The sequence below is a fragment of the Dermochelys coriacea genome, chromosome 4 (assembly GCF_009764565.3).
Source record: "Dermochelys coriacea isolate rDerCor1 chromosome 4, rDerCor1.pri.v4, whole genome shotgun sequence".
Lineage (NCBI taxonomy): Eukaryota > Metazoa > Chordata > Testudines > Dermochelyidae > Dermochelys > Dermochelys coriacea.
In genome coordinates, this window is record NC_050071.1 from 56,559,757 (window position 1) to 56,573,773 (window position 14,017).

Here is a 14,017-nt window from a genome sequence, read left to right on the forward strand (position 1 = left end):
TTTCTCTCTGAGGCATGTGTTTTAATAATTGAGGCCCCAACCTTGCAAATACTTGTAACTTTACACATGCAAGTGGTTTAAACTGTGGTCAGTTTCTGTAAGTACAGAATTGTGGCATTAGCCAGTAACCATGTATTATTCTGCTGCAATTTCTTTTGATGGACAATACAGACTTCCTTAAATGCAATTCAAGGAATAAGACTGTTAACTAAGAAATAACTAGGGCGTAGGTCCTGAAAATACAGTACTTACATATGTGCTTAAATTTATAGACAAGACTAATCCTATATGAAATCCTATTAAAGTCAACAGGACAATTTATATTAGAAAAGTTACACCTTTAAGTATACTAGGTACGTCAACAAATTTTCACTACATTCTCTGTTATAGTTAACCTGTAGTATGCTATGTGACAATGTTTTACTGTCTATTTTCCATATAATTCACTTTAATACACTCTGTCTGGCCCATATGTCATACATAGCAACCTTAGATACACAACAATATATGTATATTATATTGCATTTAAGAATTAGCAAGTTATGTAAATAAAGACTTTATCATAATGTAAATGCATAATGGATGGAAGAGTTAAGGTTGTGAGTACATTCTTAACTATTTCATTTCCAGACTTTAGTGCTTAACTATGCAACCTTAACATTCTCCTACTGCAGTTTCAGATTTGGGGATCTTTTGGAATGAAATATGTAAATACTGTTTATCTAGGAAACATATTGCTAAAATCAATTTGAACCTTAAAATCAAAATATATTTTACATTGAGTACATGTTAACACTAAAATGTCACAAAAGTCACTATTTATAGCATTTGCAAACTAATTGCAATGCACTCCCAAGACATTTTCTAACTCTGTAGGACCCTTTGAATGCATAACAGCATTTATACAATTCTTACTGAATTACCCAATACATTATTTTCCAAGAATATATTTTAATCCAGTGCAATTTGTCTATAAAAATATAAATCCCACCAAGCAAAAGTGACCTTAGTTTAGAAAAATCTAGTGCATACAGCACACATCAGGGAAAAAACCCACTACTTAGCTCAAAAATTAGTGTAAAAGCTCTGCAAATTAGGCCCTGTGTTTAAACACCTAGATTTGCACAGTACTTCAACAAAGGCAATTGCTCCTCAGTTCAGCAAATGTTACTTTACTAGAGCAGGGAGTCTGGGGGTGAGTGGGTAACAGCATGCAACCTGAGGGGTCAGGAAAAGCCAGTACATAAAACTGAGCATAATTACCAGTGGTCTGTGCACATGAGAGGCACACCCCAAGTGAACTAAAATGGAGACTGAATTTCATCTCAGCCCTAGAGAAACAGTGGGTAGTGGCACCAGGTCAGGGTCAAGGTCACCAGCAGGGCAGTCTGCAGCTGCCTGCAAAGCTATCTGATCTGCACACACAGAACTCAATTTCTAAACTCTGTCAATCCAGAGGCATTTTCTGCCCTCACCAGCCGTCCTTCCGTCCCCCCTCCCCCTCCCACACACAAAAAAGTTTTAAATTAAAATCTTGTTTTCTCAACCACTATTCTCAAAGTTATTATTTTGTGGAAGTTTGATGGTCATGCCAACACCCAAATCATACATATAAAGGAGAGATTAGCGCCCCTCCTCTCTCTTCTTTCCCTTATTAGAGATCAGTGAACTGGAGGAAAGCAGCAGTGGTGCAAACACAGACCACTGCACTTTCATGAACTCACTTGTGCAAGCTTCCTGAACTAGATAGATTTCTATATGCGGAATTCTCTCTCTCTCTCTCTCTGTGTGTGTGTGTTTCAGACTCAGATCCTCTAGCGGGCAGACAGTGAAAGGACTGTACAGGGGCAAATAAAACACACACACACACACACAACCCCAAGCCCTGTGAGTCGGCTCCAGCGGAAAGAAAGGGAGAGAGAAATATTTGTGGAACTGCAAGTGCCATTTCTTCCCCCACCTCTGCGTTGGCTAATGTACCAGGTTAACAGTGTCCGGGAGGTGGTAAAGGGCTAGGAGGGGAAGCGGTGCCTCAAACCCCTTCCCCGATAGCTAAAAATATATGGAGAGAGGTAATCGATCGCGCTCTGTCTGCAGCGGAAAAAACACAGCACACCATGTACCACAACCTTAACCCTCCCCCTCCCTGGTGAACTTCAGGTGACCGACCATGGCTTTGACACATAAGCAGTTCAGCTCTCACCAGACACTGAACCCTGGGGCACAGCGAGGAGGGGCTGCAGACAGGCACTGAACATATGTGCGGGAGACAGAAAAATGACCCCTAAATCTCCCCCCCCCCCGCTCTCCTTAGACCGACCCTAACGCCACGCCGGGGCACGATATTTATAGGTTTTCTTCCCCCCTCTGCCTCGCTCGATAGCATCCGATCGCTTAATGCAAGGAGAGAGGAAGAAAAGTTAACTGTTTTGCAAAGAGGAAAAAATGGGGGAGGGGGCAGAAAAGGAGCCGGGGGAGCGTGAGCTCTGTGTCAATGCGTAGCCTGCAGGCTAGGAGGGCTGCGATGCCCTTTAGTCCCGAGCTCTGCTTCCCAAGGCTGGGGCAGCAGCACCGAAGCCTGAGTCTAGCCTGGCTCGTCTGACCCTTCATTTTATTGCGGCCAGGAGCAGCCCCCCTGCTGCCTCCCGCTGCTGCCGCCGCCTCCCTTGCTCTGCAGGGACCTCGCATGCCACGATCTGCCCCCTGCCTCCCCCTCCCCCCTCCCGCAGCAGCCGCCCCGGCTCCGTGTGTGGGGATCCCCCACCCCTCGTGCCCTCCTCGGCCGCTCCCCGCCTCGCCCTCCCCGGCTCCGGGGCCGACAAGCCCAGCCGCAACCTTTAGCCGGAGACGGACCTCTCGATTGATTCCGCACAAGACGCCAGCAGCCGCTTCCCCTCCAGTGCCACCCCCCCTCCCCACCCCAATAAAAGAGCCCCCCGGCCGGCCCCCGGGAGAAACCCGCACTCCCGCACAAACGCGCAATCAGCGGAGAGGAGGGGGGGGGAGAGGGCGAAGGCAGCAAAGCCAGGGGGGAAAGGAGAGGGAGAGAGGAAAAATTAAAAGGGCACAAGGCTGTTCATCACCAACATGGCTGCCTTAGCTCAGACCTAAAAGAGGAATAACCCAGGCTGTGTCTTTGTCAGTTTCACCTCTGTAACCCTAAACTAATGCACAAAACAACGGAGGCGGCTGCGGAGGGGAAGGAGACAGGGAGAGAAGGAAGGAGAAAATGGCAAAAGAGGGGGCACTTACGTGAAGAGAGGCGCTTGGGCTGCTCCTGCTTCCTCCTGGGCATTTTCCCCCTTTTTTCACATTCTCCTCCTTGGTTTAATGGGAGATCAAATAAAACCAAAGGGGGGCAAAGGCAGGCACAAAGCGGGGGCCGGGGGGGGGCGGCCGGTAGCGGGGGGTTTCCTCTTCTGCTGGGGAATGGGATTGAAGCTGGTTTTCCTGGAGCCAACGAGAAGGGGGGGGGGGTTTCTTTTGCTTTCCCCCTTTTCTTTCTTTCGTCCCCCCCGCTCCCCCTCCCCCGGTCGTGCACCTGGCTTGTCCCCGGTCGCAATATTCTTCAATGGGAATGGATCTAATCTGTGGGAGAGCGAGTGTGTGCTATGTGCGGTGTCAATAATGAGGGCTGGTGCGGCGGTGTCTATGGCTGCTCCCTGTGTGTCTCCAAGCCCCTAACTAACACTAATGCAGGGATCAAAGGGCAGCGGCGGCAGCCGAGCTCCCAGCTCACACACAGGCTGGAAAGAGAGACAGACACACAGAGGTAGAGCAAAGAGGAAGGTGCCCCCAGGCTCCCAGGCTGTACTTTAGACACCGAATTGCAAGCGCTCCGTTTAGGAAGGGTTCACAAGGGGAGGATGCAATTCCTAAATTATTTGCCCAGTTGTCTTCGATCTGAAGGGGGGCGGGGGGGGAGTTTATGTGTCGACCATTCACATTGCAATTCAGTCACGTTTCCTATAAAACCAAATAAAATAATTGATTACTTTTTAAAACACATCTGATTAAAGTGGGAGGGGGGTTGGGGGGGGGAGGAAAAATTACCCGCTTTTAAAGAGAATTCTATGGGATGTTTGGAGAAAGAGAAACAGCTTGTGTAGTTAATTTCAATTGAAATTCATTGGGGAAAGGTGTGGATAACCTCTTTCCCCTCCCCCCTCTGAAAAATAAATTATTATATGGGGAAAGAACAAAAAGGGTGATGGATAAATAACTGCACTGATGCAATAATGTAATACCAGGTTTAAAAAATCCCTAGTGCAGTTAAAAATATGAAAAAATGCAGTCAGCATGCAAATCACAACTCCTTGACAAAAAGGGGGGGATCAAGATTAGATCACCCCAATGGATGGTTTAACTGCTACATAATGCTCTGACAGTGCACACAGCAATCTTGACTTCTGAAATTTACTTTTTTCTTGCTGTAAAGCAGGTATATGAGCTTTATCCTGAAGCAATTCCAATGTGCATTAAGAACCCAGTATAGCAGTTTTCATTAACTGATACCTACTTTCATTACTTCAGAAATCACACATCTTTCTTCAAAGAAACACATGAAGGAGGAGGAAAAAAATAAAAAAGGGACTAGGTCTCACTAAAGCACAAAAGGTAGTTGGTGAAAGAGAAGTGTTCTCTTTGTGACTTGCAGTCATTTGGATAAAAGTTCACTAAGAGGTTGTTAATGATTTAAACTCTAAAACCTGCTACTACATTTGAAGTAAAATGGTTTGAAGCACAGCTGTTTCATATAGCTTTCTCTTTGTGAAAGGAAACTTTGAACTAGTAGAATGCATAATATAAATCATGAGTCAGAGATAGTAAAAATAAAAAAAATGCATTATTCTGCTATATATACCTTTTTGGATTTTTGCTTTTGACAATCTGACTCATCATTTTATCACATTACATTTTATCCTGCTCACTTCAAAATGCTCACATATTAGGTACAGTTAGATGGATACACAGAAATAGTGAGGAACACTACCTCTTTGAAGCACAGTACACTCATTTATTACTTAATATAACAATCCTGTGGGGTAATTTAGTAATACCTTTATATCCATTTTACAGCCGGAAAAACTAAGATACAGAAAGGTTAAAATACTTGCCCAAGGCCAAATCCTATTAATGGCAGAGCAGGAGTTCCTCAGTTCTTAGGTCCTGGACTCAGTTCTCCAGACTGTGCTGTTTCCTAAACATATTATATAAAATAATAATGTGTACTAACAATGTCATAAAATACCCTTCGTTATAATCCACATCTTGGCAGGTGAACCCTTCCTTAATATTAATGCCTAAATGTGTGGGACTTTAGTTAAATACCTTTTGTTAAAATTAATAGAAGTTGTGCCCTTGTACTGTTTTTAAAATATACCCCATATGCAGCTCTTTTTGCACTGAACTACACAGGCTTTCTGACTAGGACTGCTCTTCTATCCAAATGTTCCCTGCAATAACGGAGACCATAGCATAGTGGATTCACATAGGGAGGGAGTGCTGGCTCTAGGATATTGTCACTGCTCAGGAGAGGATGGGGTGTGAGGACTGTTGCTTTCTGCAATATCACCTCTACCCCTCCCACATGGATTTCTGGCACAAATTAACAGACAGTGTCAGCATTAATTACAGTATGCCAATTTCCTGTCCCTCATTTGAAACCCCCTTTAGGAGAGTGTAGGTGGCTGCAGCAATCAGAGACATTATAAGGACACAGATCCCTTGAAAGAGCTGTAGGGTCATGGGGACTGGCAAGCACTACAGTAGCAGAGGGCCAGTGTAGAACTTCAGTGATCCAAAGGTTTTTGAGACCAAATCCTAATTCTGTTCCATGGAGGAAGAAATCCTATATCTTGAACAAACTATCCAGCAGAAACTATAAATCCAAACTTGTAGGGTTTCTAGTCCTGTGTGTGTGTGTGTGAATAACCCATATAGGGACAACTTAACTTTTTGTTCTTTCTTGCCTAATTGTATTGTACATAAATATTGCATGGGTCTTAGACAAATATAACATGCTGCATTTTCTAAGCAAAACATGAAAATCAGAGATGCAGCAACAGTCTTAACGTTTGCTTATTGGCATAGGGCAGATGATATGACTAATACTATGCAATTTTTGTATTCAACTTCCATCATGATAGTAATGGCTGAAATATTTTAAAATGCTGAAAAAATTCAACTGACCACATTTCTGAGATTTCTCAGATCCTTTGAACCTGATATATGAACACAAAACAATGACAAGTCTTTTTGTTGTCTAAATAATATAAAAAATGAATTCCATCTGCAGGCCCTACTAATAATCAATTACAGTTAATACTTTCCATGGCTACATCATCTTCCAAACCACAAACCTTGTTACAGACATGAATTAATACAGCCTCAGTAAATCCTTGTGGCTAAAGTAAGCATTTGACAGATGAGGAAACTGAGGCATGAATAGTAGGTGTCTGCCGCAAAGTCATACATTATGTAACAGCATAAATGGAATACTCTGTTGATATTACATCCTTGGAACCTTCAACTGAATATCCACTTCAGTCTATCCACAGACATAGCATTCTAACTGCCTGGGCTCTATATTTGTGTAATATGACATTATTTGTATAGTGCCAACAATATGATGGGTGCCTGAAAGAGTTATTAATGAGACACCTAAGAATGGTAGGCTAACATTTCGGCCAGAAGCTGGAACTGGACGACAAGGGATGGATCATTTGATAATTGCCCTGTTTTGTTCATTCCCTGAAACATGTGGCACCAGACACTGTTGGAAGACAAGATACTGGGCTGGATGGACCATTGGTCTGACCCAGTATGACCATTCTTATGTTCTTATTTTTCTACCTTACAATCCATTTTTTCCCAGGGCCCTGATTTAAACAAAACAACAAAAAACAAAACAAAACAAAACAAAACAAAACAAAAAGGGGAATTCAGTGGTTATGAAAAGCAAAGCCAGTGTAAGCAAATCTTGGGCCCCCTGTGAAGCAATACTACTAATAATAAGTGGATCACCCCAGTAGCAATTTCAAGAAGTATGATCTTTAATCTGCCCCAAACTGTTCTGTCAGGCCAGCTGAGTGTGTGTTCATGTATAATATGAATGCTAATCAGGTTTCCAAGGCTCTACTGAAATGGTGTCCAGTTTTGTTTTATTAAAATTGTAATTTTGCGGGGCAAAGAAGACGATATTACAATCTAATCTTACCTATAGGCCTAATCTTCATAACCCTTACCTTATTATCAAGTATAGCATTTACCACCAAGCATACATCGATTATCCCACCCACTCTAGAAGGCCATCCCTCAAGCTCTGTCTCAAACTCATCTTCTCTCTACCACTACTGATGTCAATGGCACCACACTGAACAGTAGGACCAGATTGTCAAAGATATTTAGGTGCCTAAATCCCATTGATTTCCTATGCAAAGGAATAGCACTGTGTAATTTTTTTTTTAAATAACGAACAATAGAAAAGTTAACAACAACTGGTGAGGCTACTAATTTGTTTCACAGATGCCAATGAACAGGCATCAATTTTTGATCATGATCGCCTAGGAACAGATTATGAAGAACCACCCAAAGGTGAAAAGCTGTGTAGCTCATCAGTTCTAACCCATTCAGTCCCCTGCTTTAGTTTTTAAACAGACTACACACCCTGCCTTCCCCCAAAGACTACCACCCTAACATCTCTAAGTACATTTATTTAACAAAAACAAAAAAGTGCATTGTTTGTGAGCTCACTATAACAACCCAATACAGAGTTCTTCTCTGAAATCAGAGATCTGCACCAATGCCACTTCTCTCACTCTTAAGCATCTGCACCATGCTTGTGAGCAGATAGTACATTGAAATAACTCTCTTGGAAGTGCTCAAAGATCAAAATTGTTGTAAATTTCAATATATTCTGCACACTCATAGATCTAGAGCTGAAAGCCACAAAGAAGGAAAAGCACAGTATGCCATGCTGATATCTAACATCCAAAGCACAACTGGTTTTTGCAAGTGTCTCTAACAAAACCTGGCAAATGAACTAGCATGAATTGTTTTGCAGTAACAATGCCACAAAATACCGTTAGCTGCTATGCAAATGTTAGCATGTACTCTTTACAATAATGGTGGCATTTACATTTTGCTGCTGTTTGAATACTACAGTCTCTGCATATAGCAGATGATACAGAGCCCAATTTCTATTAAAAAATCAATATTAATAAGATCCATGCACGGTGACTGATCTTAAATCTCCATGGGTATATGCCCCTGCAAATTTGGCAAGCCAGGAGATTTGGACTGCATTTCAAACATTTTTGTTGTTCTAAGGAAGGATTTTGTGAGTGACAACATTTTTAATGTATATACTTAACTCTGGATTGCTGCAGTCCCCAGTCTGGACAGATAGACAAACATAGGTCCTGATTTTGATCTTGCATGTTAGAAGTAACTCCATTCAAGTTAATGACTCTACAACAGTGTTACCCTGGTGTAAGTTAGATCAGAATTAGGCCCAGAGTTTTCACTCTTGCCATTTTGCTTTAAGTTAACATTTTGTTGGCCACTGATTTGACTTCCAAACTGTGATCATTTAGGGCAAGACTCTCTGCTTGGCCATAGCTATGTTCAGTGCAGCATAGGAGGTGTGGGCTTCTCAACCAATTACTACTTCTTGCTTCTCTGGTTGATTTTGTGTCAATGCTGAGGGGCAGGAGAGCTTACTTGAGACTGCTCTAACCCCTGAGAAGTGGCAATAGTTCCTAAGGGACTGACTGCCAGTTGGGGATTTTGCTCTGCTCACACACCCTCTCTGCCCTGATACCAGTCCTACACCAGGGTGTAGGGCATAGGGGAAAGGAGGGTGTAGAAAATGGCTTCTTATCCCCTGTTGGGAGATGAGGCCAGTGTCCATCCCCTTTACACCACTCCAGTGACACAAAGAAAGCAGAGTAGTGAAGAAAAATATAAAATAAAAAACGTAGATTAAGATGATATATTATGGGACAACTAGCATGGCTTCTGAGAAGGACAATCACGCCACATGTACCTATTATACTTCTCTGAAACCCTGTGAAGGGGGTGGGTCTCACACCCTGAACTCCAGCTGGAGCAGGAACATCTACACTGCTATTTTTGGTGCTGTTGTGCAAGCCTGAGTCTGTAAACCTGGGCCCTGAGACTCACTGCTGTGAGTTGTTTAATTTTGCAGTGTAGACGTATCATTTGTCCTCTCCTCTGGGTGCTCTCTGCTTTCCCCAGCACGTGGAGCAGCAGAGGGGAGGCAACGAGTGAGGCATCATAGAATCAGTGTCCCCTCTCTTTGGGAAATGCAAGGAATAAGATTCTGCCTTCTCATACCTGCTCCTACTGCTCAGTGGACGTTTACTCTCTAGCCAATGCCTTTTGCCACCACTAAACCCATCTAGTGTTTTTAAACTTGATGTTTCTGGCCATTTGCAAATTATTTAGATAGATAAAAATTAACTAATTAAATAATTTGCATAAAATGTCATGCACGGAGTAGCACAATACTTGGCAGCTCTGAAGAGGGATGATATGGGGAGCAAGAGGCAGACTGAAAGGGTGTGGAAGTATGAAGGGCTTGAGAAGAGTTGCAGCGGGCACTGAGCAGGCGGGTGACTGAGTGGAGTGCTGGGGAATATGGCATGAGGGAAGGGAAGGTAATATGAATGGGGGAGAGGGCAGGAGACTGTGTAAGGGAGCATGAGTGGTGCAGCTTCCTATCTTGTGTAGCTAGGGAGGTAGATAGAGGGGAATAGAATGGTATGTCCCCACACCTCGGGGTAGAGGGGAAGGTAAATGGAGCGCCCTCCAATCAGAGAATAGGGAAGCTGCATTTTTGTATGTATTTCAGTTTGAATCTTGACCTTAAAATGGTCACACAAAAACCGGGGGTGAGTGACTTCCTTTTAAAAGGTGAAAAAAAATTAAAAGAGGCAAAACAAAACACTGATTTTTTTGTTTTATATTCAAATCTCATAATTTATAACTGCCAGCCCTCAACTGTCATTCACAACTAACATAGAACCTTACAGAAAACTTCCGACTCCAACATTTCATTCCTTTTCCTGTTAAAGGGGCATTACCCAAACAAAAAATGTTGTTTGATTAGCTGTAGCAGTTAAGAATAATTATTACTGCAACTTCTTACTTTTCCCACAGCACTATCCCAACCACTGAAGAGCTTCTATGGTGATGGCACACCTCTTATGCCAAAATTGCAGTGAAAATATCAGCAGTGCGTAGCAGGACGAGCCAAACACAACAAGTTGTCCCCTTTACCTGAGTGGTTGCACTAAACAGCACTACCCAACAAGGAACTGCTATCTCTCAAAAAGTAGCCAGTCCTAGATATAACCTAATCCCCCTACTTTCTCTTTAAAGAAACAGTTTGAGCACCATATATCTGAACAGTTTGAACAGTACATGCAGACTTATTGGTTTAGGAAGGAAGAGATATCCCAGAGATTCTGAGTCCCAAGACAGATGTGGGGTACCTGAAGACCAGTATTTAAAACAGGGAAAAGGAAGCATAAAATGCTGAATCACTAGTTTCTTCCATTCCTACATGTAATATTGGGTATTTGGAATTAGGATTAGTTTACCCAAACACAGATATTCCACAGCATTTATTACTTATTACTAACAAGGTATTTCACTGCCCATCTCCCCCTAACTCTTAACATCAAACTTCCTTTGTTTGAACTGTTAAATCAGAACATTTATCATGAAATCCCTGTTGATTTATGATCTTCTTGATAACAAAATGTAGTAATTATTGTTATTTAAACAGTGCCCACAGTGTAGTAGATGATTCTTCTATGAAGAATTTACAATCTAAATGAAGTTGCAACATGACAAGTGAAGACAAACTGAAAAGGGAGCAGGTACAGTACTCAGATTTTATACCTGACAGACTGCATACTCAAGATTTGATCTTTTTCCTTTTCTTCTTAATAAGAATACTTACCTCTTCTGATCCATAGATCTCAAAGTCCTTTACAAAGAAGGATAAATACCATTATCCCAATTTGACATATGGGGAAACTGAGGCACAGAAAAAGGAAGTGACTTACCAACGTCACAAAGCATTTCCATGACAGAGCCAAGCATAGAACTGAAGGTTTCTATTCCTGACTACCATCTAAACATATGGAAAATATGCCTATCACTACCCAACCTGAATTTAAATTCTCTTTCTTATTGATCCACATTTCCACTTCATCTCTGCAATCCTCTTTTTTTTTTTTACCAATAAGTATCCGGCTTTAAACTGCCTGGAGTATATTGGCCACCATGATAACCTAATGGAGCCTTCTTTCTTCATGGAAACAAACATTAATTGGTAAGTACATGCATCAATTCAGTCTTTTGCTCTCCTTGTTTTTCTTCATTTGTTTTCTCTTATTTATTCAGGCCAGATTCTGATTCCCTTACTTATAGTCAGTAGTACCTTAAGCTGCATATATGACATCTTCCAATTGATTTCAGTAGGACTACTCCTGGCCTACAGTACTGCTCAACATAGATAATGGCTTTCAGCAAGGAGTAATATATTCTCACTTACAGACAGGAATACGGCCCCATTCAGCTTCCTCTGCTCCCATACCTGGAGCAGCAATGTGGGCAGGTTAAGGAGGAGAATTGTGCAGTGTGGCTTTTTGTCCCTCTACTACCCTACAAAATCTTGTTCTAAATAAGCAGTGTACACATGAAGGTTGGGAGAAGGAATGTAGTGGAAAGCAATGTGATTTACCAGAACAGTAAAGCATGCATCTGGTTTGTTCCTTTTTACATCTGCAACAACTAACTCCTTTTCATTTTTGTGACTTTAGAGTATATTTCTCTGAAGAGAAAATTAGAGATACAGAAGCAGGAAGAGTTTCTGAGGACAGGATTGCTTCTGTCTCCATCCTTTCACACATTTGTGTAGGATTTTGCATCAGTCAAATCAGTGGATGGTTTGAAAGAGGATGGAAAAAAAGAACTCCCCAACCCTGGGGCCAGATTGGGGAGGAGCTACCAGCATATATTTTAAAAGTCACTGATTGGTAAGGGGGGGTCCCAGACCAGCAGAATAAGAGAGTGCGCATCTAATGAGGCAGTAGGGTTGAGCAAGACAGAACTGTGTTGTTAAAGCTCTTATTTACACACACACACCCATTTGTGAGAGTGTTGTTGGATTGTACTACATCTAATGAGAAAACAAATAAAGCTGTTGTATTTTTTACATTTTGTATTCCATTCTTGCTGTCTTCTGGTCATTAAGACTAAGTCAGATGGCCTCTGGCTAATGCAAAACTCACATCTGCCAATTGAGTGACAAACCCTTTTGTCTCATTCTTTTATTTTCCCCTAAGAGCATGTATACAGAGCAGGTGGCATCAAGTGAGTTTGGCAGGGGAGCAGCGTGTTTATGATGTTGGGGGTGCTTTTGTTCAAGGAGATGAGGTCAGTGATAGATTTTCAAGGGAAATTAAAGCTGGAGGAGAGAGATGTAAAGGGTGCCAAGCTGAAGGTGAATTAAGGAAGAAAAATATTCCTGGGTTTAAAGCAGGAACAGAGGGAGTTTCTTTCTGATATTTAAAAGGAAAAATATAGCAAGCTACTCAGTGTTCAGTTGATAAAGGGTGTGAAGGAGAAGTGTTGGAAGGAAGACTGAGGGAGTAGAATATGAGTCCTTCGGGGCAGGGATAAAACAGTTACTCACCTTCTCGTAACTGTTGCTCTTCGAGATGTGTTCTTCATGTCCATTCTAATCAGGTGTGCGTGCGCCGCATGCATGACAGCCAAAAGATTTTTCCCCTAGCAGTATCTGTCAGGTCGGCCTGGGAGCCCCCTGGAGTCGTGCCTTCATGGCACCCAATATAGGGCATTGCTGATCCTACCCTCAGTTCCTTCTTACTGGGTATTCTGACAGAGGGGAAGAAGGGTGGGTATTGGAATGGACAAGAACAACACATCTTGAAGAATAACAGTTATGAGAAGGTAAGTAACTCTTCTTTGAGTGCTTGTTCATGTCAATTCCAATCAATCAATCAATCAGGTGAATCACAAGCTTAAGTTCCGGAGGTGGGGTCAGAGTTGTCCACTGTTTGGAGTACTGCTCTACCAAAGGCCGCGTCTTCTCTGGCCTGCTGGGTAATTGCATAATGTGTGGTGAAAGTGTGTATGGAGGACCACATCGCTGCTCTGCATATTTCCTGGGTAGGAACCTGAGACAGGAAAGCCGTTGAAGAGGCCTGTGCCCTGGTGGAGTGCACAGTGATTGGAGTGGCAGGTACCCCGCCAGGTTGTAACACTCTCGGCTGCAAGACGTGATCCACGAAGAAATTTGTTGAGAGGAGACAGGAAGACCCTTCATTCTGTCTGCCACAGCCATGAATAGTTGGAAGAACTTTCAAAACAGCCTTGTTTTCTCTAATGCTCTGCAGACATCCAGCAAGTGGAGCCTCTGCTCCCTATTGCTTGAGTGTGGTTTAGGATAGAACACTGGGAGGAAGATGTCCTGGTTGAAGTGAGTCAGGAGGAAAGCTGGATGTGGCCTGAGCTGAACCTTGTCCTCATAGAACATGGTGTAAGGGGGCTCTGATGCTAGGCCTTGAGCTCAGACACCCTCCTGGCTGAGGTTATTGCCACCAGAAATGCCGCCTTGTACGAGAGGTATAGCAGGGAGCATGTCACCAGCAGTCTGAAGGGCAGCCCCGTCAGTTTGGAAAGGACCAAGTTGAGGTCCCAACCCGGGACCGGCTGTCTGACTTGTGGGTATAGCCTGTTGAGCCCTTTGAGGAAACGGCTGACCAGAGGGTTGGCGACGACTGACTGGCCCTCTGCGCCTGGATGGAAGGCAGAGATGGAGCCAAGTGAACCTTTACTGATGACATGGACAGCCCCTGCTGCTTGAGATGGAGAAGGTAGTCCAGTATGAGTGCTATAGAGGCAAGCATCAGGGATCAATGATGCTGCGCTGACCAGATTGAAAATCTCTTCCACT

At 42.9% G+C, this 14,017-nt stretch overlaps 1 protein-coding gene and 1 long non-coding RNA gene across 2 annotated transcripts in view; one reads left to right on the plus strand and one right to left on the minus strand.

Annotated features, from left to right (window-relative positions):
• Positions 1-3,845, minus strand: part of ZNF827 (zinc finger protein 827) — a 138,770-nt gene extending 134,925 nt beyond the window's left edge. The window contains exon 1 of the mRNA XM_038400842.2: positions 3,253-3,845. Within this exon, the coding sequence (XP_038256770.1) occupies positions 3,253-3,295 (43 nt within the window). The 5' untranslated portion in view covers positions 3,296-3,845. The remainder of the gene's footprint in view (positions 1-3,252) is intronic.
• Positions 3,846-5,135: 1,290 nt separating this feature from the next.
• On the plus strand, positions 5,136-12,254 carry LOC122459887. Its single transcript, XR_006280845.1, has 4 exons — positions 5,136-5,278; positions 10,817-10,910; positions 11,283-11,368; positions 11,859-12,254. It is a non-coding gene; the product is annotated as an uncharacterized LOC122459887 (long non-coding RNA).
• Positions 12,255-14,017: the final 1,763 nt, after the last annotated feature.